The sequence below is a fragment of the Corythoichthys intestinalis genome, chromosome 18 (genome assembly GCF_030265065.1).
Source record: "Corythoichthys intestinalis isolate RoL2023-P3 chromosome 18, ASM3026506v1, whole genome shotgun sequence".
NCBI classification, from domain to species: Eukaryota; Metazoa; Chordata; class Actinopteri; order Syngnathiformes; family Syngnathidae; genus Corythoichthys; species Corythoichthys intestinalis.
The window spans coordinates 11,650,988-11,673,413 of record NC_080412.1 but is presented as its reverse complement, the minus strand read 5'-3'; the positions used below and the strand labels follow the sequence as shown (position 1 = coordinate 11,673,413).

Genomic DNA, 22,426 nt, shown 5'->3' with positions numbered 1-22,426 from the left:
TATGTAACGCTTCCTAATCACCTCTGTTTTCCTTTTCAGAGGATGGACAGGGGTGGTCATTTTAAACATAATGCAGTAGTGATCAGACAGAGCAACATCATTCACTGTGACCTCAGAGATGTTAAGACCTTTGATTAAGTCCAGTATGTGCCCTCTGTTATGTGTTGGAACTGTGACATGCTGAGATAAACCAAATGTATCCAAAATATTTAAAAGCTCTCTAGCACATCCTTCTTCAGGATTATCAACATGAATGTTAAAGTCACCCACTAAAACAACACAATCAAAGTCCATGCAGACGGAAGACAGTATTTTGGTAAGCTCATCAAAAAACATTGTGTTATACTTCGGTGGTCTGTAAATTGTTACCAAGGCAGCTCTGCAAGGGCTTTTTAGCTGAATGACAATATATTCAAAGGAATCAAACTGACCACATGAAATATTCGTGCATTGAAAACTGTCCCTGATCAGACTGGCAACCCAACCTCCTTTCTTATGGGTTCTTGGCGCACTAAAGAAATTGAAGTTTGTGGGGGTTGCCTCAATCAGAACTGTCGAACTCTTATCTTGATCTAACCAAGTTTCTGTTAGGAACAACATGTCAAGGTTATGTTTGCTGATAAAATCATTAATTAAGAAAGATTTGCCAGCTAAAGATCTAATATTTAGCAGAGCCAATTGGAGATGCCAGACTGGATTCACTGGTGAGTTTTGGGAATGACATACTATGCTTAACAGGTTGGCAGAGTTGATTGAACGTTTTTTATTTCTCACCAGCCTAGCCCTTTTTTTGGCGTAAAATAATGCTTTACTACACGGCGAAGACATAAACAAAGTGCGGCGTGCAGTTGAAAGAGCGGCGTCTCATCAAGACTCAAGTTTGAAAAAAGACTTTTTGAAGACCAAATTAATTTTTATACAGAAAACTACAGTAAATCCGAAACAAATGATTATAACAATATATTTGAGAGAAAAAGCATGTTATTTTGCCTCATTCAAATCTTAATATCTGAACATTTAAATATGTAAACTAAAGTGCAATCACATTCGTAAATGAATGGCTTCTGGTTTTTGAAATGTAAATAAACCAATCTATTGTGATAAAACAACAAAATTGCAATAATTGCATTAACCATCAACGTGAATTCTAGCTGTAACTATAGTCTTGAAACAAATCTGAATAAGGAATAACATTGCAAAAAAATAATGCAAACTGGTTAAACTGGAGAGTAGATGACATGGCAGAACATCGCTTCAATGATATCTGGCGCCATCTAGCGTCGTGAATGGGAAGAGTAGCTGAGATCTGTCATGACAGAACATCGCTTCAATGATATCTGGGGCCATCTAGCATCGTGAATGGGCATAATGTCTGGACCGTGAATATAAGACGACCCCCTCTTTTTCAGTGTTATTTTAATGCAAAAAACACCGTCTTATATTCGGGCCAATACTTTACATTGACCCTTTTCACTAACTGAATGTGCCAGTCCATTTTTTTCCCTCACACGCACGTTTGATTGGCTCATGACTTGAACCCCCCCACACTCACACACACACGCATTCACAGCCCGACAGAAATACAACATGCCGCCTCCCCCGCCCCTTTCGAAGACGAGGCATATTAGAATGTAGAAGTAATGTAAAAAGACGTCAATATTGTGGCGGTTGGAAACACGGCACTAATTTTGCATCTGCTACAGTGCTTCAAGTCAATTTTACTCACTTAGATTTCTTGACATAAGAAAAACAGCTAGCTGAAAATAAGATTAACAGACTTATTTTAAGCAAAAAGCTTGTATATTTAATCTTAAAAGAAAAACTTTGTTAGAAATGTTCTTAAAGCAGGAATATTGTTCAACACATTATTTGAAAGCATTTTTTTCTTGATTTACGTGAAAAATGACCAATTTTTAGATGTATGGGCTCAATACGAATAAATAGTAATATTTACTTAAAGCAAGTGGAAGAGTCTGACGCTTTAATCAGTTAACTAGCCTTTAACACTCCAAACAAGATGGGAAAAAATTATCTGACTAGATTTAACAAAAAAATATCAGATTAAGACATTATAAATTTGCAGTGGTAAAGTTAGTATAGGTCAATACAGATTTATTTTGCATTAATCATTTAGCCTATCAATTAATTAGGTTCATATTGGTGAGAAGTGTAGCCCTATGGAGGACCAGGAGTGCAAAAATTCAATAAATGAATACACAATTAAATAAATAATTAAAAGTGTCATTAAAATGCTTTTATTTCAATATTTATTTATTTATTTCCATTTTTATTTATTTATTTCAATTTATATTTATTTATTTCAATTTTTATTTATTTATTTCAATTTATATTTATTTATTTCGATTTTTATTTATTTATTTCAATTTACATTTATTTATTTCATAATTTATTTTGATTTTTATTTATTTCAACTTTTATTTATTTATTTCAATTTTTATTTATTTATTTCAGTTTTTATTTATTTATTTTAATTTTTATTTATTTATTTCATCATTTATTTATTTATTTCAACTTTTATTTATTTCACTTTTTATTTATTTCATTCTTGCACTCTTGTTCCTCTGGAGGTGCAACCATGAAATAATTTTATCTGTCACGTCTGCTCGTCAAAGTTTCTAACGTCTGATTGGTTGCTCAGCAAAGCAAGTCTTAACTAGTCGATCTCAGATAATAGATTGACGCCTGAGGCATTGGCTAATTTTTATGTACACACGATACATAAGGTGGCAGTGTAGATCCGTATAATCTGAAAAATAATTGCTCCCTCAAAATCACAAAGACGAAAATGATTAGTAGCGTCACTAGCGTGGTCAGTGTAGCGGTAGTAGGCTTTGACGCATTTCGCGTGTTGTCCAAGCAAAACATACATATGTCCAAAATGTGCCCAGAGCTGCTCAGAGAAGCAGCAAATTTAATCCAGGACACTCTGAGGAGAACTCCACCAGCAGCCCATGGTGGAGTCCAGTCTGTGGCTTCTACATCGCGCGGGCCAGCGCCTTTAAACGGGCTGATGTCTGCATACGGGAAAATCTAGTATAACTCAGAAGTGGAACGGTCCTTGGATATTTACCAGATTTTATTTTTTTATCAAGTTTTGAAATAAGGCGAAATGACAGAAATAACTAGCAGTTTTCTAAGTAGTTTTACTCTGAACTCCGACATCATTTTTACATGATAATGATTTAGTTTGGGTCTAGGGGTGCTCCAGTGTCTCTCTAAAGTGGACCCGTTATCGAATAGGTCACCGTTGTTCTCCCCATATATTTAATAAAGGGACTTGCGCTCTGAAGCCACGTCATTGCATTCTGAAGCCAGCGCATTGCATTACCGTAATGCACATAATGCAAACAATAATCCAAATGAGGGGTGGCTGGTTTGACTTCGTTTTTACGAGTGGAGGCTGGCTTGACCGCAGTTCTAAACTATTGAAAACTCTTCGATCAACATGTTGATCTGACAGAGCCGAGATGATGCCAATAACGTTAATTAATTGCTCTGTTTTGTAGGACACGTACTCAGGGTCCAAATGTCCTGCATCAATTTGTTCTGAGAAATCTAACATGTCCCAAGAGAGCTCGTTCAAAATCTCAGATAATGCCGCCATGTTGGGAAGAAATAGGACGAAGCAATCGCTTATTACTCGATCAACTCAAACCCCGCCTAGTTCACGCCCGCCCACCGAGTTTGATGAGCCAATGACAAATAAAATTATTTCATGCGGCCACACGAGGAACAAGAGTGCAAGAATGAAATAAATAAAAAGTGAAATAAATAAATGTTGAAATAAATAAATAAATAAATGGTGTTGGTAAATGGTGTTATACTTATATAGCGCTTTTCCACCTTTCAAGGCGCTTTACACTATATTGCCATCTACCTACTGGTGACGCAGCACCAGGAGCAATGTGGGGTTCAGTATCTTGCTCAAGGATACTTAGGCAAGTTCATCAGGGCGGAGAATTGAACCCACAACCTCTGGGTTGGGGGACAACTACTCTACCACTGAGCCACGCCATCCCCATATGATGAAATAAATTTTAAAAAATTGAAATAAATGAATAAAAATTTAAATAAATAAATAAAAATTGAAATACATTTTGAAATAAATAAATATAAAATGAAATAAATAAAAATTGAAATAAATAAATAAAAGTTGAAATAAAAGAATAAAAATTGAAATAAATAAATAAAAATAAAAATAAATTTTGAAATAAATAAATATAAATTGAAATAAATAAATAAAAATTGAAATAAATAAATATGAATCGAAATAAATAAATATGAATCGAAATAAATAAATATAAATTGAAATAAATAAATAAAAATCGAAATAAATAAATAAAAATTGAAATAAATACATATAAATTGAAATAAATAAATAAAAATTGAAATAAATATTGAAATAGATAAATAAATATTGAAATAAAAGCATTTTAATGACACTCTTAATTATTTATTTAATTGTATATTTATTTATTGAATTTTTGCACTCCTGGTCCTCCATATAGCCCTGACCCCCGTTCACCAAATGTATTTGGTTTTATTAATGTCCCGTCCCCAGCAAAAAGTGTACATGCAGCCCTTGATATAATAACAAAATATTAACTCGAATATTTCTATTTTTAGTTAACCACGATGACAGCTTTCCGATTAATGCACATTCTTTGTGCATAAATTTACACCAAAAAAAAAATCAGCTAGCTTGCTTCTGTTGATCCCATTTCGACACACACACAAAAAATCTTGTTTTATTCTTGTTAGTCCTCTTTGTCTTATGGTTATCTTCAGTGTATTTATATTATCCATATATTTAAAGAAAGAAAATACGGTTTGGGAGGCTAAAGCTACTGTTGAATTAGACCAGGACTTTTTCGTTTCACTTAAGTGAATAAAACATATAATGTATCCCAATTAAATGATCCCGTCTGTTTTGACTTTATTACCCGGGGCAGCAAATGTTAGTTTTGTCGATAAAAATCTGAGGAAATAGCCAACCTGTTTGTGCTCACCTCAACATTTATATGTGTAACGGATCCAAGCAGGTGCGTTGCATGCCGTGGAAACCTCCCTCCCTTTAAGCAGTTGCGCCACCAGGGGGTAGCCAGGGGTGGCCACGGCCACCCCACTGGCCACCCCGCTTGCCAGTATATCGTTAGATTGTTGTAGAATCAGTTATGCATTTAATCCCAAATGAATGCATTAATTTTGTTTTGTTAAATGTAGGGCTGTCAAATTTATCGCGTCAATGGGCAGCAAGTATTTTTCTTTAATTAATCACGTGAAAATATTTATCCCAATTAAGGCAATCGCGGTACGGCTCATTCACGCATTGCCGCAAACAGCCTATAATGGCGCCGTTTTACTTATATACAGAGATAAGAGGCAGTGTCAGTAGTAGTGAGTGGAGTAGATACAAGCATTTATTGCGGCCGTGCTTTTAATTGGCAAAAGCTTTGTCATCTCTCCCACAGCAACTATAAATATTGTGGGAAGCACCGTGGGGAAGAATTACAGAGTTGATCTTTTTCTTACCACCCTGTAGTGTACCCAACGCAGAGAACGTATAGCATTTGCAGCCACCACACACAGTCATGGTTGCACTACTTCCCATCATGCATTTGGGCAGAACAGTTAAGTCGTTACAGTATCATTTACTGAAAGGTCAACAAATACACCAAATGGTAATATTTAGTCAAAATATACAAACTCACATTTATCCTTTAAGAATTACAAGTCTTTCTATCTGTGGATCCCTTTCACTGAAAGAATGTTAATAATGTTAATGCCATCTTGTGGATTTATTGTTTTAATCAACAAATACAGTACTTATGTACAGTACGTTGAATGTATATATCCGTCTTATCTTTCGATTCCAACAATAATTTACAGAAAAATATGGCATATTTTAGAGCTGGTTTGAATTGCGATTAATTACGATTAATTAATTTTTAAGCTGTGATTAACTCGATTAAAATTTTTAATCGTTTCACAGCCCTAGTTAAATGTACACCTTATGCCTAATATATACATAACGCAATAAAACAGAATTGTTGTGGAACTCAAAATGTTAACTGGACAGTTATGGACTATGCACATTAAATCATTAGTAACATCAAATATTACACAATACACCAAAGTATATCAGTAGCCGTGTCCTTACGTCTTTCTGGTAGTTTTCCCCTCACCTTTTTTACTGCAATATTATAATAAAAACCTGAAATTATGGCTTTTAGTTTTGGCCACCCCAAGATTTTAAGTGGCCCCATCTGGCCACCCCTATGAACAATTTCTGGAGGCGCCACTGCCTTCAAGAGAGCACGCTTGCCTGGACTTTTAGCATCGTGGTTATCGTGCTCTGCGGGTTTTCTGGGTTCGATTCCTCAACTGTTCGAGGGGAACGAATCGCGTCGCCGGCGCGGATCAGAACGGTTACATATGGAAACACTGCCCCCTAGTGGTCATGACTAACTTGGCCTGAGGACGCATCACGCATACCATGTTAGTTATTTGCTCTTAGGGCCCTTAACCGTTTATAGGGCAAACTTTTAACTCATTGGCTACCATTGACGGCGCTAGACGTCAAATCCATTTTAACTGAGAGAGCCTGGCAGGCTGAACAGTCTGGCCGTGCCAGGCAAGCAGGCTGACGCTGCAAGCTTCTCCAATACAAATGCATTAGACTTTTAAAGCCGTCATTGTAGTCCAGAGTAGATATTAGTATATTTAACATTTTTCAAAATTATATCAACAAAAGAGGAGTTAATTTTTTCTTAAAAAAAAAAAAAAAGGAACCGTGATTATTTTCTAGTTATTGAAAATGTTTATTTAAAAAACATTTTTTTTAATGTTCTATTTTAGTAATGCTATTTTATGCATTATTTATCAACTTTAGAGGGTTATTGGCAGTCATGACCAGAGTGAATCGTATTCATTTTACTTTTGTGTATACGAACATTTTTTTTTTTTTAATTCATGGAAAAGAATTAATAAATTTTAAAAATAAACAAAGCTATCATTTAGACATGGCATCTACATTTGTGCACATCACATTGAGTCATATAGGTTACACTTGTAGTATACCACTTTAATATTGTGACCTACGGATCTAACTTGTAATATAACAAATGTTAATATTTGGATCAACATGTCCCAAAATGTGATGTCTATTTGGACACCGGTGTTTACGAGGCCAAGTTTGTATTTTTTAATTCCCAAAAATAGTCACTTTCCATATAAAATGTTAATGACGACAAAAACACAACACATGGCATCATTTGTGCTTTATTGACAAAACGAAAAGTGATTCTACAGTTGATTGAGCAGTGTCGATCTTCCACAGTGCAAAAAAATTATCTGCCCGTCAAACTAGAGTGCCTTGATTTTATTATAAATTGATAAAGAACCAGAGCTAAAAGGCCTTGAATGGAAGATTTTTAAAAATAATAATAATAATAATAAAACAGTGAGGCAACAAGGCAAAAAAAAAAAAAAACATCAGTCGCCAAAACAAACATGTCTGATGTGAAAATATCAAACTACAATCAGTTTAAATAAGAATATATTTTGTGGCTTACAATTTTTAAAAGTGGATTGACGTGCTTTGCATTGGCCAAGATTATGAATTAAAACTCATAGACGTACTGCTCATTCGTACCTAATCGGCCGCCATCTTTGTTATGCGTGTCCCTTGCAGCGGGCGAAGCATGAAATGTCAGTCAATTGTCAAAATTAAATGTGATATTTCAGCAATACAGTAAAGGAATTTTGTACTTCTAACTGGCTGTCTTTCAGTGCCATTGACGGCGCTAGATATCCAATCCATTTTGACCGGGAGGGCAAATGAACGTTCCCCATCAAAATGGAATTGATGTCTAGCGCAATCAAAGGCAGCCAGCGAGTTCAATGTGTGCCCTCTCCAGGGCACTTTTACAATTTGATTCTGCGGCATTCTTGCATTCCTAAAAAAGCACATCTAAATACAGTTATCAGTATTACTGGAGTACATCATTTGAATAATGTGGAAAATAGTAAACATAGAAACCCCATTTTTGTTCTTTTACTTGCACTGAATTTTCTTACTTAATATGGCGTCTTTGTGCAACGAAAAGTGTCCAAGTGAAGTCGCCGTACGGGTTTTGCTGCAAACAGACTGTACTACTGGGGTCATTTTTGTGTACATTTAGTGAGCATGGGTGATTGACAGGGACTTCATCGAAGTCATAAAAAAAGAGGAGGCCAACCAGGAGTCCTGCAAGCCAGCATCTGGCCAGTGGGAGTTGCGAGGGGGTTGAAACGTAGGAAAACAATGCCTGCGTCCAAGTAATAAGTGTTATTTTCATCTATTGTAATGTTGCCCCACAATGGAACGAACCCAAATTGAAAGCGGACGATTCAATCAAATAGAATAAATGTTTCAACACCCCAGTAAATGATTTTTTGACAGTTAAAAAAACATCATTGCGACAAACATGGCAACCCGCCAACGTGCCAGTGAAGCAAAAGGTCTCAAGAGTTCATTGTGCGGTGGCTCAAAAGATGTAGTCGCGTGTCATTTTGAGGGACGGCATGGCCTCGTTGACATTCTGGTCCAGCCGGTGGTACTCGACAGTGTTACGAGAGCACAAACTCTCCTTCCAGCGACGGCTTTGAGCCAGCAGGAAGATCTAATGGGAAGCAGAGGTAGGTCAGGATTCAGCAGAGGAATAATTTTAACGGTATTTGAAAGGTTAATGGCAATTACTAAGTGATTCACGACTAACCAGACTAAACTTTGGACAAGTGCTACATTCAAAAGCCTTGACGTATAGAGTTAGATTTGTGTCTTTATTATTCAATCTAAAAAAAAAGTTGCTTCAATCAAAAAAAAAAAAAAAAAAAAATGTGTTTGAATGCAAAAATTATAATGCATTTGAAAACTTTTTCTTTGAGTGCAATTTTTTTTTTTGATTGAAGTTTTTTTTTTCCACGGAAACAACTTGATTCAAGTACTGTAATGTAGTTTTGCATTTGGGCCACATTTTGGCTAGGACATTTGTGTCTTTATTATTCAATCAAAAATAAGTTGCTTCAAACAAAAAAAAAACTTTTCAAAAGAAAAATCACTTCAATCAAAAATTTAAAAAAATAAATTTTTTTTAATTAAAAATCATAGAAAAAAGGTAAAAAAAAATAATTAAAAAAAAATTTTTTTAAGTGCCTTCAAAACTTTTTCCACTTAAAAAAAAAAGAGTGCGTTCAAACCTTTTTGCGCTTAAAAAAAAATGAGTTCAAAACTTTTTGCTCTTAAAAAAATGACACTTCAATCAAAAACAAAGTATATCTATAATAAAAAAATATTTAAAATATATGTACATATATAAATATACACATTATATATATTTAGGAAAAGGCAATTATATTTTTGCAAATAATTTTTTTCTTTGATTGAAAAGTTTTTGATTGAAACAACTTTTTCTGGGATTGAATGATTTAGACACAAATGTCCAACCCATAATATGGCCCAAACACAAAAAGGATACCTTAAATCAAAGAAAACATCAATGAAAAATTAAGTTTCAGCAAATTTCTGAGTCTCAAATATTTTTTCACATTCAAAAACTTTTTTTCTATGATTGACATTTTTTTTTTATTGAAGTGACTTTTCTTTTAAAAATATTTTGTTTAAAGCCATTTTTTTTCTAACTCAATAAAACACAAATGCCCTCGCCAAAATGTGGCCCAAACTACATTACTTCAATCAAAAAAGCTGTTTCAATCAAAAAAACTTGACTTCAATCAAAAAAATTAAATCAAAGAAAAACACTTTTCAAATGCATTTTATTGTTTCAATTTTATTTTTGCATTCAAACACATTTTTTTTTTATTCAAGTGATTTTTTTAATTGAAAATATATATTTTGATTGAAGCGACTTTTTGATTGAAGCAACTTTTTTTTTATTAAATATATTAAGACACAATTCTACCTCCATATTCACGCTTCATTAGCGCTCCCTAGTGGTGAATGTTGGCACTAAATTGGTCAAATTGAAAACTTAACAAACATTTACGTAGGTGCACTGACGGCGGCAACGGGCAATTAAAAAGTTCATGTAAAGTAAAATGTATAAAATGTATAATTAAATAAAATGTCTGCCTGAATTTACATTTATCAAATATACACTACCGTCCCCAAACCTTTGAACGGTAGTGTACGTTAACAAGAACTGGGGAAATACCTACGTACATGAAAATTATTAAATTGGGAAAAAAAAAAAAAACTAAAACTTTGAAAATCCTATACTAAAAAAGATTTTAAAAATATACATAGTACATAAATAAATAGAAGAATATATAGAAAATTAAAAATGTGAAAAATTCGAAAATTTTAAACAATTTTTGGAAAATATTGAAAAAAAAGGCAATTATTTATTCATCTATCTTTAAAATTAAGTTTCCTTTCTTATTTTATTATTTTTAAACTTGTTATGATATTCTTATTTCAAGATTTTCTCATTTTTAGCTGTATTTTTTAAATTAATTTCCTACATTTAATATTATTTATGAATACTATTTTTTATGTATTCCTCCAAAGCATTTATGTATATTAAGACAAATTTCTGCAATAAACTCATTGGCTTCCATTAGCGAATGTTTACTAGCAGGCACCCTCCCAGTTCAAATGGAATGGATTTAAATTCAATTCACTCCCAATTCAGAAACAATTCGATTTATTCCGATTACACTACGAAACAAATGCAACTGACCTTTCTCTTGTTGTGGTAGGTGATATAGATGATGGCAACCAGGAAAGCCAGGATGACCAGGTGGATAAAAAAGTGGGAGTCCTCGTCCTCCGTGTTGTAAACCCCGGGCATCTTGTAGCTGACGTCTTCCTTGATGTCGGGTGTTTCCAGTCGGACCACCGTCTTACCTTCTTCCTCGTTAGCTTCCATGTGGTACATGTTGTCCACGTACGTGTCCTGGTCGTCGTCCTCGCCATCATACTCGTCATCTTCCGCGTCAACGCGAGACGCCGCGTCATTGCCAGCGGGCTGGAACCGATCCGACTCAAGGTCCTGCAAGGTGGTCTCTGAGAGCGAGAGAGCCGTGGTCTCCTCCGCGGCAAGTCTGGTGGGTTCTGTTGTTTTGTCAGGGACGGCAGCTTTTGTAGTTTTGGAAACGGCGGGCGATTCTGTGGCCGTCAACACCTTTTTCTCATCTTCTGGTGTTTGCTTGGCGTAGCTGTCCGAAGAACCGATGACCACTGTGGATTTGCCGCCTTCTGTGTCCGTGGCAGAATCACTCGTTTTTGTCTGGTCCACTTGGGGGGAGATGGGCTGGATGGGCTTGAGCTGGAGCTCTGCAGGTACGGCGGGGTTGGGCTGGTGCTCTGCAGGTACGGCTGGGTTGGGCTGGTGCTCTGCAGGTACGGCTGGGTTGGGCTGGTGCTCTGCAGGTACGGCTGGGTTGGGCTGGTGCTCTGCAGGTACGGCTGGGTTGGGCTGGTGCTCTGCAGGTACGGCGGGGTTGGGCTGGTGGTCTGCTGGTTCGGCGGGGTTGGGCTGGGGATCTGCTGGTTCGGCGGGGTTGGGCTGGGGATCTGCTGGTTCGGCGGGGTTGGGCTGGGGATCTGCTGGTTCGGTAGGAACCGTAGCTGCAACGTAGCGATGGGTCCATTCTTCAGGTTCATTTACTGTCGTAACTACTTTTGCTTCCGAGTGAGTAACATATTTGTTATCGCCGATTGTAGGAGAAATCGTCGGCGGATGAGGTTTGGCTTTCGTGGTGGTCACATCTATGAACAGAAAGTTAAATTATTTTCCACTTCAAATATATTGGACGTCTCCAAGTAATCAACTCGATGAAGTCATTTAAATTCACAGCAGAAGGATGTCCGGACACCACATCATCCCCAATGGCAGTAACTTTTAATCCGCTTTAATTTTTTCATTTTAACATACTTTTACTCATGTTCTTCCTAAATTCTCCACTCTATCAATGCTTTTCTTTTTCAATCCTCGTAATAAAATTAACATCCTCTGAATAACATGAACGGGCGTATGTTTTTGACTATAAACCTCCATTTAGACACTGTGTAAGTGCTATGTACATTTGTTTTGATGGTGTAAATGTTGCCCGGGAGGGAGGATCTCACCAGGGATTTGAAGCAAAAAGGATCTATTCATACACAAGCAGCATAAACAGCCAGGGAACAGGAGAGCTTTGTGGCATGATGAAACCTCATGACTATATGCATTCACAATCTGAACCTTCACGCATACTGCAATGATACACGTATTAGTACGAAGGCGACAGTAAAGTGTATTATTTCTCCTTGAAAGTACAATCAGTTATTAGAAAATGTATTGTCTTCTTTTTAAAGGCCTTAACGGAATGACTATCACAAGTTTTGTTTGAACATGAGTGTATTTTTTTACTCACATTACATGTATTTTGTTTACTTTAATACACTCATATCTAAATTGGCGATGATGTTTTTCGGGAGGATGGAAGTTGGGCAAAAAAAGAAGAAGGTAAGCGCCACTTCCAGCCATGAGATTTAAGAAAAGAAAAAAAAAAACAATGATCTTAAACCTTTACATTAATCGGGGACGTTTAACGGCCATGCCCACCCTAAACATTTTTTTTTACCCTAAGTAGGACTAAGTAGGTATCTCCTTTCAACTAGGACTGCAGCTATCGAATATTTTAGTAGTCGATGAATCGATGAACTATTTAGTTCGAATAATCGAGTAATGGGATAATGAACATAAAAAATTAGAATACCTGAGCTGGGCCTCAAACGATATAAAAAAAAAAAATAAATAAGGACCTATGTACAACAAAAGAACAATTGGCTATAAAATGCTAACTTTTTTTTTTTTATACAATGCTCTTAACAAATAGTTCAGACACATATTCCCACAAAAAACAGTGAAATATACCTATAAACTAAAATACGAATATTAAAAAAAAAAAAAACTAGTGCAAACAGACACTTATCTTAGGTTGGTCTTAACAGGGAGCAGCTGGATTCAGCCATGTGAAATGAGGCAGACTAGAGGGCAGTGTATCCACCCAAATCAATAAAGCTAAATGCAAACACTTTCAAAACAAACCATTACAACGCCACTTTAATTAAACGAATCCTCGAAGGAGCAAAATTTAATTCGAATATTTTTTAATTGATTAATCGTTGCAGCACTACTTTCGACACCAAGAAAATCTCTTTCACTCTCCTGTAAGGAAGACTGAGAAATAGCACAAAACTACAGAATAATAGTTATTACTAGTAATGAACCACTGAACTTAGAACTTGTAGTGCTTCACTGAATGTCAAGTACATGTGAGACCTGTGTATTATTAGTGCTGCAATGATTAATCGATTAACTCAAGTATTCGATTAGAAAAAAAAGATTCGAATTAAATTTTGTTGATTCGAGTATTTGTTTGATTTTTGTGGCGTTGTAATGGTTTATTTTGAAAGTCTTTGCATTCAGTTTTATTGATTTGAGTGGATACACTGCCCTCTAGTCTGCCTCATCTTACATTGGTGAATCCAGCTGCTCCATGTTAAGACCAACATAAGCTAAGTTTTTCTTTGAGTTTTTTTTTTAATGCATTCATAATTTAGTTTGAGTATATTTAGCCGTTTTTGTGGGAATATGTGTCTGAACCATTTGTTAAGAGCATTGTAAAAAAAAAAAAAAAAAAAAAAAAAAAAAAGTTAGCGTTTTATAGCATTTAAGCTAGTGGACCTTTGTAAGTTAGCCAACTGTTCTTTTGTTAAACATAGATCCTTATTTAATTATTTTTTTAACCGTTTGAGGCTCAGCTCAGGTTTTTTAATTTTTCATGTTCCTTATCCGATTACTCGATTATTCGACAAACTAGTTCATCGATTAATCGACTACTAGCCCTGTGTATTATTGTCTGTTATAGTGTAGTGTGTGTTTATTTATGGCTTTAAAATCCTACCCTTCTCACTTCAAATGGATTGGACGTTAATTTACCCCAAGACAGCAATTTGCCGGTGACCTGCGGTCAAAAAACAAAAAACTGAGTATTGATAGTTTAGCAATCAAATATTGCACCTGGAAACATTCGACGAACAACATTCCAGTATCGACACTTCGGTACTTTCCGATACTTTTAGACATAATTCACCGGAACACGGCCTCGCGACAGGTGAGTCACCTGAGGTGACACGTCAAAACGTGTCACAAGTCACGACTGACCTCTATTATAATGCACGTCCTACTACAATGTTGTACAATGTTAAGACATGTCATGATTGTTAGCTTGCAATCCCTCAGCTGACTGGCCTGACCTGTGAGTGTGAGCCCCGCTCAGCTATTCGCGTAAGGAAGCTGACATTTCCTCTTTCCAAAACGTCGTTATCCGACAAAAATGATCGTTTTACCTTCTAAGTTGACGTTCGTTGGTGCTGATAGAACGCTGCCGATGACCAGAAGTTGGAGTGAAACAACAATTAAACTGGGAGAGCTGCTCTTCCTGCTTGCTACCATTGCCGCCATGTTAGTTTTTGATGAAGGAGAGGCGAGGAAGGGGCGGGACTTAAGTGTGTATGGTGTTTGCGTATGCACAGTTGCGTGCATACGGATCCCTATAGATATCACTTTTATAAACCTAGATGTTTATTGCCGAGTCGAAGCCGTAGAAGTGAGAGAAATACGTAACTTTCGACCATCTTGCGCCAGAGGAACAAATCGTATCCGTGATTCAGGCAGGATGTTAGGTAAATATAACTTTTAATCACGCAGTAATTTTACTGGTTTCCTGACGTTTATGATAAACCACGCCGCTCGAAAATAGGCTCAAAAATGAAAAACACTCCCATTTCAAAATATACTCCATTGATCAGAACGTTACGTATTCCTCGAATGGCCCCGAGTCAAGATGGCCGCCATGTGACGTCAGACATCTAGACTTCCATATAGACCCTACCAGAGCCATATAAAGAGAGTCGCGACACTGTTCTCGCCGCGGGTGGTCACGTGGTTCATGTAGGGCGTGAATAGTTCCAAACACAAGCAGCGCTGTCGTGGTTTTCAATGGAACTGACAGCGGTAATTGCGACATTTATGGAAAAATGGATCAAATCACGTATCTGAGTACTTGTTTGATTAAGTCATTGCATTATGACATATATCTAAGGGCTAGTTTTACATTTGGAGTGGTCAGGCGACAATTGAGAACTACGTAAACTAACACAGAAGGGAACTTTCTCATGTTATGGAGTGAACGTGTCATGTTATGTTAGCATGAGCACGGGATATCGACTTTTACATTGAAATACTAGATGACTGAGGTTTTTCATTTTTCACAACTAAAATACTGTTTTTCCAGAAAATGTCTAGATTTCCTTGATTCACCTACCTGTGGTAATATATTAAAGATGACCCCATGTAGAACATATTTTGTTCCCTAGTTCTAAGTGGTAGTTTAAAGTTTGTTTTCTCGTATTGACATATAAAAACATTTGTTTCCCCAAAAATTCGGGTTTGTGGTCACGGCTTTTAAATTCTATTTTCCACTTTTCTTTCCTGTTGCACTTTCTAATGCTTACATATATGTGTGTGTACATTTTCCATTTTATAGACTTAGTTTGACCTGAAACACAAACAAATGACATTTAACAGTGCAAAAAAACTAAATTTTTAATATAGCCCCTAATTTTAGCAAAACCAAACCTGTACCTCTTTAGAGGCATTTTTCATTTTGGACCCAAGCAACACAAAATGATTACAAGACAGGAAAAACATTTTATGATTTTCCTCAACATGTGTAATGTATAACAATAAAAACTTATTACCTTTGATAAAGAAAATCACAATATTTATTGAAAAATTGGTGAAATTGGTGTCATGGTTCATTGTTTACACCTAACATTTTTTTAGATCAGTGGCCTGTGATGGTTTGTGTGCAGCATGGTTTCCCCAAGGACCAAGAGCAGCAGAAAAAAATGGATGGCAATGGTCAGTCGTCAAAACATTTTAAAAAATGTTTTTTTTTGTTTGTTTGTTGCCATTTAAAACATGGGCTTAGTGCGCACAGCCAGCAGTCGCCATCAGCAGGCACCACCAGCAGCATGATATCCATCATCTTCCACTTGCTCTGGGGTCCGGTCGCGGGGGCAGCAGCTTTAACAGGGAAGCCCAGACTTCCCTCTCCCCAGTCACTTCATCCAGCTCCTCCGGCGAGGTCCCAAGGCGTTCCCAGGCCAGCCGAGACACAGTCTCTCCAGCGTGTCCTGGGTCGTGACTATAGGTTAGGGTAGGAACGTAGACCGACAGCAGCATGATGTGGATCATGAAAAAGTAACGTAAAATAATAATATACATTAGTTGTTGTTTTTTTATTATAAATGTGTATTATTTGTTGACATCACTTTTCAATCTATACACATCTCTAAAAAATAATGATGTCAAACATTTTGGTGTAAAGAATACAGGTTGTCATGCATTGACTTGGTACTCTTTCATGAGGGGGATACCTTACTTCAGTACTTCTCAAATAGTGGGGCGCGCCCCCCTGGGGGGGGCGCAGAGCGATGCCAGGGGGGGCGCATGTGACCTCGGGGAACATGTTTTTTTTTGTTTGTTTTGTTTTTTGCCGTACTGGAATAAAGTGTACTTGCACATCCACTCAGTAGGTGGTAGTGGCGCTCTCATTTTCAGAGTGCGCGCAGTATTTTTGAACTAAGGAAGAGCACTCAGCAGCACACACAGACAACAGACATGAAGAGCAGTGTGCCACCGCCGTTTTCGAAAGCCGTTTTCCGACCGGACTCACTCACGTAGCGACCCACTGTCTTGTCCGGTTCTCACGTCGCCGCCCGAGAAGTGCCATTTTCGGCTTGGGATCGTCACGACGACCGCCCTCACCTACGGTTCTACCTCGGCCGCCGTGAATTCGCTTTTTTCGTGCCGTTTGCCTTTTAGCTTTGACTTTTAAAACAGTGGGTGATGATGAAAGACCACTGTTTACTGTGTCTAAAAATAATTATAGCAGACAGCCAGAAGCCAAATCAATTAAGACGCCACTTAATGACATTAGACCCCAATCTCATTGTTAAGCCGCTTGATTTTTTCAGTGAAAACGTGCCGAATATTGCCAACAATCGTCCTGCTTTGTCAGTGTTATATCAGTAAACCAGTGAGCATTGTTAGCATGCTAATTGCAAAATAACTCCACACCATTGCAAAGGAGGTAAATACTGTGAGCAGCAAAAATAAAAACTCTCCTGTCCAAGGACATTTTTTTTTCTCTTTTATTCAGATTTGTTTTTTCGGTCAAATTTTTTGGCACATTGTCCTCATGAGTGAATGTTTCTAATCAATTTTAATTTGTTATTATTTACTGATTTTATTACATTTTATTTTTCTGTATCAAATGGTCAAAAATGTACCTTGAGTGTATTTTTTAGTTTGGATGTGATTTTTTTTTTTTTTTTAATTCAGGATAATTGATGCACGTCAAGTCTTCTCTGTTACAAACAAAACTGTTAATAAAGTTATACTTTATTATAAGTTGATCTATGTTACTTTTTTTCTTTATTAGAAAAAAAGGACACAATGTTAGGCAGATGCATATTTATAAAAGTTATTTTATAGACAAATGATACTATTTACAGTGGCGGCAGAGAGTTTGGGGGGGCGCGAAACATTTTTCTTCTTCCTTGGGGGGGCGTGACAGAAAATAATTGAGAAGCACTGCCTTACTTCAAAGCTTACAAAATGGAGCTAATAAGCCGGTCGTCGACCAATACTCACAAATACAGATGAGTGTGTACGACACAAAGGGCCTCTGAAAGAGTTAGCAACTTAAAAGAGGTAGGGACAATGAATTTACCCCTGACGATACATTCCTAGTTAGCAGACTCAGTTTAAAAAGTAGCAGAACATTGCTCGTCAACCGAGATAAAATATATGTATAATTACGCTACGCATCTACAAATAAAGCTCAACGTATACATCATAAAGCGCCTCTGATAGAATAGAGACTGTTGAAAATTCAAAAGGGATCTTTTTTTCACCAACTTACCTCCGAATATACTTTACAGCCAGCCATTCGTATGAATGCGGTCCGCTCTCGTCGAAGCCATGTTTGGAACTACACGAGGCTCCGTAACCCGGAAGTACCCGAAAGTAAAATCATATAATGGATCTCTATGGGAGTGTCGTAACCCACGATAGAACCTACTCACATGACGTCACAACCACGCCTCCGCGCCATATTGTCCGTCTACTCGTCGTGTTGATGCATTACCGCTATGTAAAGTCCTCATATTATGGCGTGTTTTTCTGCTCGTTAACATTAATAATCAAAATGTTGAAGGCGTGTGTGGCGGTTGGTTGCAATAACAGAGAAGATAGACGGAGAGACTTGAAGTTCTACCGTATTCCGAGAGACCCGGAGAGGAGAGCGAGATGGACTGCTGCAATTCGACGAGAAAACTGGGCTCCAAACGATTACCACGGATTATGTAGTGGTCATTTTATATCTGGTAAGATGCATTTAATATATATTTAGAGGGTTTTTGGGCTGACAACCACAAGTAAGATCATTGCGAGGCTAATCGCCGACAACATACAGTTTCAAATTCAAGATGCTTATTTCTTCCACCATCATTACATTTTGAATAATATTTAGCTGGTACCAAGTGAAAGAAGCTGGCCTCGTCTACGGATCATCAGTTAAACAGGTGTGTCCAAACCTTTTGCAAAGGGCGCCAGATTTGGTGTGGTAAAAATGCGGGGGGCTACCTTGGCTGATTTACATAGAACAATATATTTAAACAAATTTTAGCAAGCCCTTCTGTGTGTCACATTTGCTTTATTATTTTTTTTAATTCATAATTTCAACAGTCTCGTCTTTGTGGCTTTCTCTTTCGACACTCGGACTCTTGCGAAATACTGCTGCTGTGAAAAAAATAAACTAGCTTCAAGTTGCTATAATTTCTCACTGCGTATCTTCCCTGTAATGTTGTCGTACATGTCAGCGTGTCTTGTTTAGTAATATTGTGTCACAGCAAACTCTTTGAAAACAGCGACTGTCTCTTTGCCAGTGACGTGCGGTGAGGTTCATGGTTGGTGAGGCACTGACTCCTTTAGTGTCAGATTTCCAAATATATAAACCAAAAACGATAGCTTATTCAATTGGCTACTGGTTATTTCATATCTCATCAGCATTCTTCACAAAACACGCACACACGGTACATATTATCGATACGTAAAAGTAAGAAAATAACATGCATTTGCCCCACACCCTCAATGTGTTGGTCGTCGCAATTCTATAATTCATGCAACATGAATGAGAGTAAAGAGTGGTGTACAAAGCCACAGAATTCAATTCTGACCTTTAGTGAAATATTCTGTTGTTTTTAAAACTTTTAATTCTGATACTTTAATCAATTTATTACAGATTGCTAAACAAAAAGTGTGAAAAGAAAAAAAAAGAATATTTTATTTAAGGCCAAAATTTAGTTTTTAAATATTCTATTGTATTTTTCTTGGTCGAAGCTCTTTTTTTAAATTTTTTTTTTATTTTTATTTTTTATTTTTTTATAAGATTGAAATGAAAACTGTTTGTGCTCTTGCACCTGTCCTTCACCACAAAATCCGGCATTACTTTGGAAGGGCATAGGTTTGGTATCAACATTCGTAGGGACGATATAACAGCATAACCTGCATGTAGGTACACTTTTTGCTGGGGACGGGACATTAATTAGACCAAACAGATTGGATGCAGGGGGCAAAGGGCCACATTTCTCATGTATATGAACCTAATTAATTAATAGGCAAAATGATCAATGCAAAATAAATCCTTATCTTCTGATAATAACTTTTACATGCATTGGTTCAGATGATACACTGTTCGATTCAAATCTTTGTTTTCAAACAATACTAAAGAAACATTTTGAAAACTTCCTGAATAAATGTCTGGTTTTTATTAGCAAACATAAACATAATGTAAATAATTCACTTAATAATGGTAGGGTCAATTCTATCCTTACAACATATGGAACTATTGAAAGATCTAAATTCTCTACATAACTGAACATTATATCATGCAAAAAAGGTAAGGTTGCTTAAAAGTTGGTGGGGACAATTTTAGCATCCTGAAAAGTTGGTAGTGTTATGTCCCTACCGTCCCTATGCAAACCTACGCCCTTTTTGTAAAAGTCCTCCTTATTTTCCTTTACTTTAAAAAAAAATCTCTCCGCCTCAATGGAGAGGATTGCTTCAATTAGATCGTTCTGTGTTCTATTTGACAAGCCAGAAAACACAGTGGATGTGTCCAAAAGTCTAGCTAACCTTTCATCTTTCTCAGCAAAACCATGTAATCGTTCTACATATATGCCACGTTTAGAAGAGCTTACACGCTCATCGTTACCACGAAATGTTAACTCCTGTTTAGCTAGGATGCAGGTTGCATTAATGAGGTCTTTCAAACTCTTTTCTTTACCTTAGCATTGAGGATGCTACCGTTGAGCTTCCGCTGTTCGTCAAAGCCAAATCGATCCTTGAGCTTCCAAAAGTTTTTAAAGCAATCAGGCTTTGAATGTGAGTGGTCGAGCTCTCATGTTTGCTGAGGCTTCGTCGTAGTTTTTTAATGTCACAATATCTCGTGTTAGTCCAGACATTGGCACAAGTTGAGAAGAAAAGGCAGGGAAAGCAGCAAAGGCGATTTTTCGAAGGACAGCCACATAGCCAGTCTTTTCGGGTGTACCAGTCCGTTTGAAAAGCGCGAGTTATCTTCTGTCCCGTAGTTTGAAGCAAACCTTCTAGCTCCGGTGTTGTGTTAACCGCATCCACATTTAACGGAAAGTCCAGTTTCACGTACGCCCCCTTGCAGTGCGGCAGAGTACTATCTGCCGCAGCATGTGCCTTTTCACTGCGGTTTTATGTCCCATCAGCAAAACTAAATATGTCGCGAACAAACATTAAACTTTAAGGGATAAAGACATTAGCCAGAATGTGGAAAATCAGGTCAAATAAACGTATCTGGAAACATTATAACGGCGACATGCAGATGTACGGCAACCATCACGCTCCAATTCCATGTATCAACCCAGTTTGTTATGGATTGCGCAATCAGAGGTGAGGCTTTACTCGTTGCTGCCGCACCTCTCGTTTCATTTCTTTATTTGAACAGGAAATAGGCAAATTCAGAGATTTTGACTATAAAAAATGTTTGAAATGAGTTATACATAAAGAGCAATGGACAAATATTCATATAAATTTGATGCTATAATTATTTTTTTGTCATGATGACAGGTGAGGCTCTGCCTCACCTGCCTCCCCTGACCGCACGTCACTGCTCTTTGTAAATGAGGCAGACACAGTTGTTGCGTGTTTTATTGAAGAAATAGTCCAATATCCACCTATCCTTGAAGCGTCGGCCATCGCAATCAACTTTTTTTTTTTTTTTTTTTGGATTGTCGCCATTCTAGAAATCACACAGGGTAATGTTGCTTAGAGTGCTGCTCTTAAAGTTTTTCAAACTTCCGTGAGAATAGGCTGATTTTGTGTGGACAAGATAGTTGGAGATATCAGGGTAGCAGATATCAGGCAGAGAGGGTGAAGACAGCCCCGTCATGCTGTGACGTTGGCGAGTAGGGACCCTACTCACCAACGTCACAGAATGACGTGTCGCTGTATCCGGCCGCCATTTTGTCCGTCTCTGTTTAGCCCCCGGGGGTTTTCGTCCGTGGGTCCGCAGAGAGGTGTGCCGTGGTCCGGTCATTGGCCGCAGTCCGCTAATTGAAGACCACGGATATATACAGTCAATTTAGCAAGCTGTTACCATCTTTTTATCACTTTTATAATGAAACTGTTTTACATGAATGTTTTTTTTTTTTTTTTTTTTTTTTAAATCAAAAGAATCTGAAAGCAGAAAAAACTGAGAAGTTAAAACTTTTTTGTGAATAATTGCTTACAGTATTATTCGGGGTTTTTTTTATCTTCTCTGATGTGCAATGTTTGGACTGTTTATACCCACTGGGATATTTGTGTTTTGTTTTTTGGTTTGAATTGTTGTTTGTTCTTCTGTCTATCATGTTGTTGTTAATAAAAAAATAAACATTTCGCCATTGAGGGTAAAAAATACATATATGGCAGAAAACACAAACAAGGCTGAACAAGCAGTTTCTGCTCTTCCACCCCTCTTTAAAATATACTGATGTATTGTACGCCAGAAGAACTGTTGTGTTTGATGGAACAATGTCTATATACTGCCATAGCAGTTTCCTATTTTTAATTTGTCCGTTTTACCCTGGAGACCCCCGTTTACAGACACTGCGCAACCACTTTTGTTTTAACCCAGACATAAAATGAAGGTAATGAAATTCATTATTCGAAATGTCTAATTTTTAGCGTAGAATCATTAATGCAGTTTTTTT

The 22,426-nt window shown here is 37.0% G+C and overlaps 1 protein-coding gene across 1 annotated transcript; it reads right to left on the bottom strand.

The window, feature by feature from the left end:
• Nucleotides 1-7,284: 7,284 nt before the first annotated feature.
• On the bottom strand, nt 7,285-14,590 carry c18h5orf15 (chromosome 18 C5orf15 homolog). Its single transcript, XM_057821014.1, has 3 exons — nt 14,423-14,590; nt 10,764-11,794; nt 7,285-8,684 (listed from the first exon to the last, which is right to left on the bottom strand). Exons 1-3 carry the CDS (start codon nt 14,535-14,537, stop codon nt 8,550-8,552), a joined length of 1,281 nt encoding a protein of 426 aa, XP_057676997.1. The 5' UTR covers nt 14,538-14,590; the 3' UTR covers nt 7,285-8,549.
• Between the last annotated feature and the right edge of the window lie 7,836 nt (nt 14,591-22,426).

Bases quoted from the DNA above. Each gene is read 5' to 3' on its own strand.
- c18h5orf15 (XM_057821014.1), bottom strand. From the start codon at position 14,537: ATGGCGGCAATGGTAGCAAGCAGGAAGAGCAGCTCTCCCAGTTTAATT. The intron at 11,795-14,422 runs GTAAAACGATCA...TTCTGTTCATAG, and splicing joins AACGAACGTCAACTTAGAAG to ATGTGACCACCACGAAAGCC. The intron at 8,685-10,763 runs GTCAGTTGCATT...GCTTCCCATTAG, and splicing joins CCTACCACAACAAGAGAAAG to ATCTTCCTGCTGGCTCAAAG.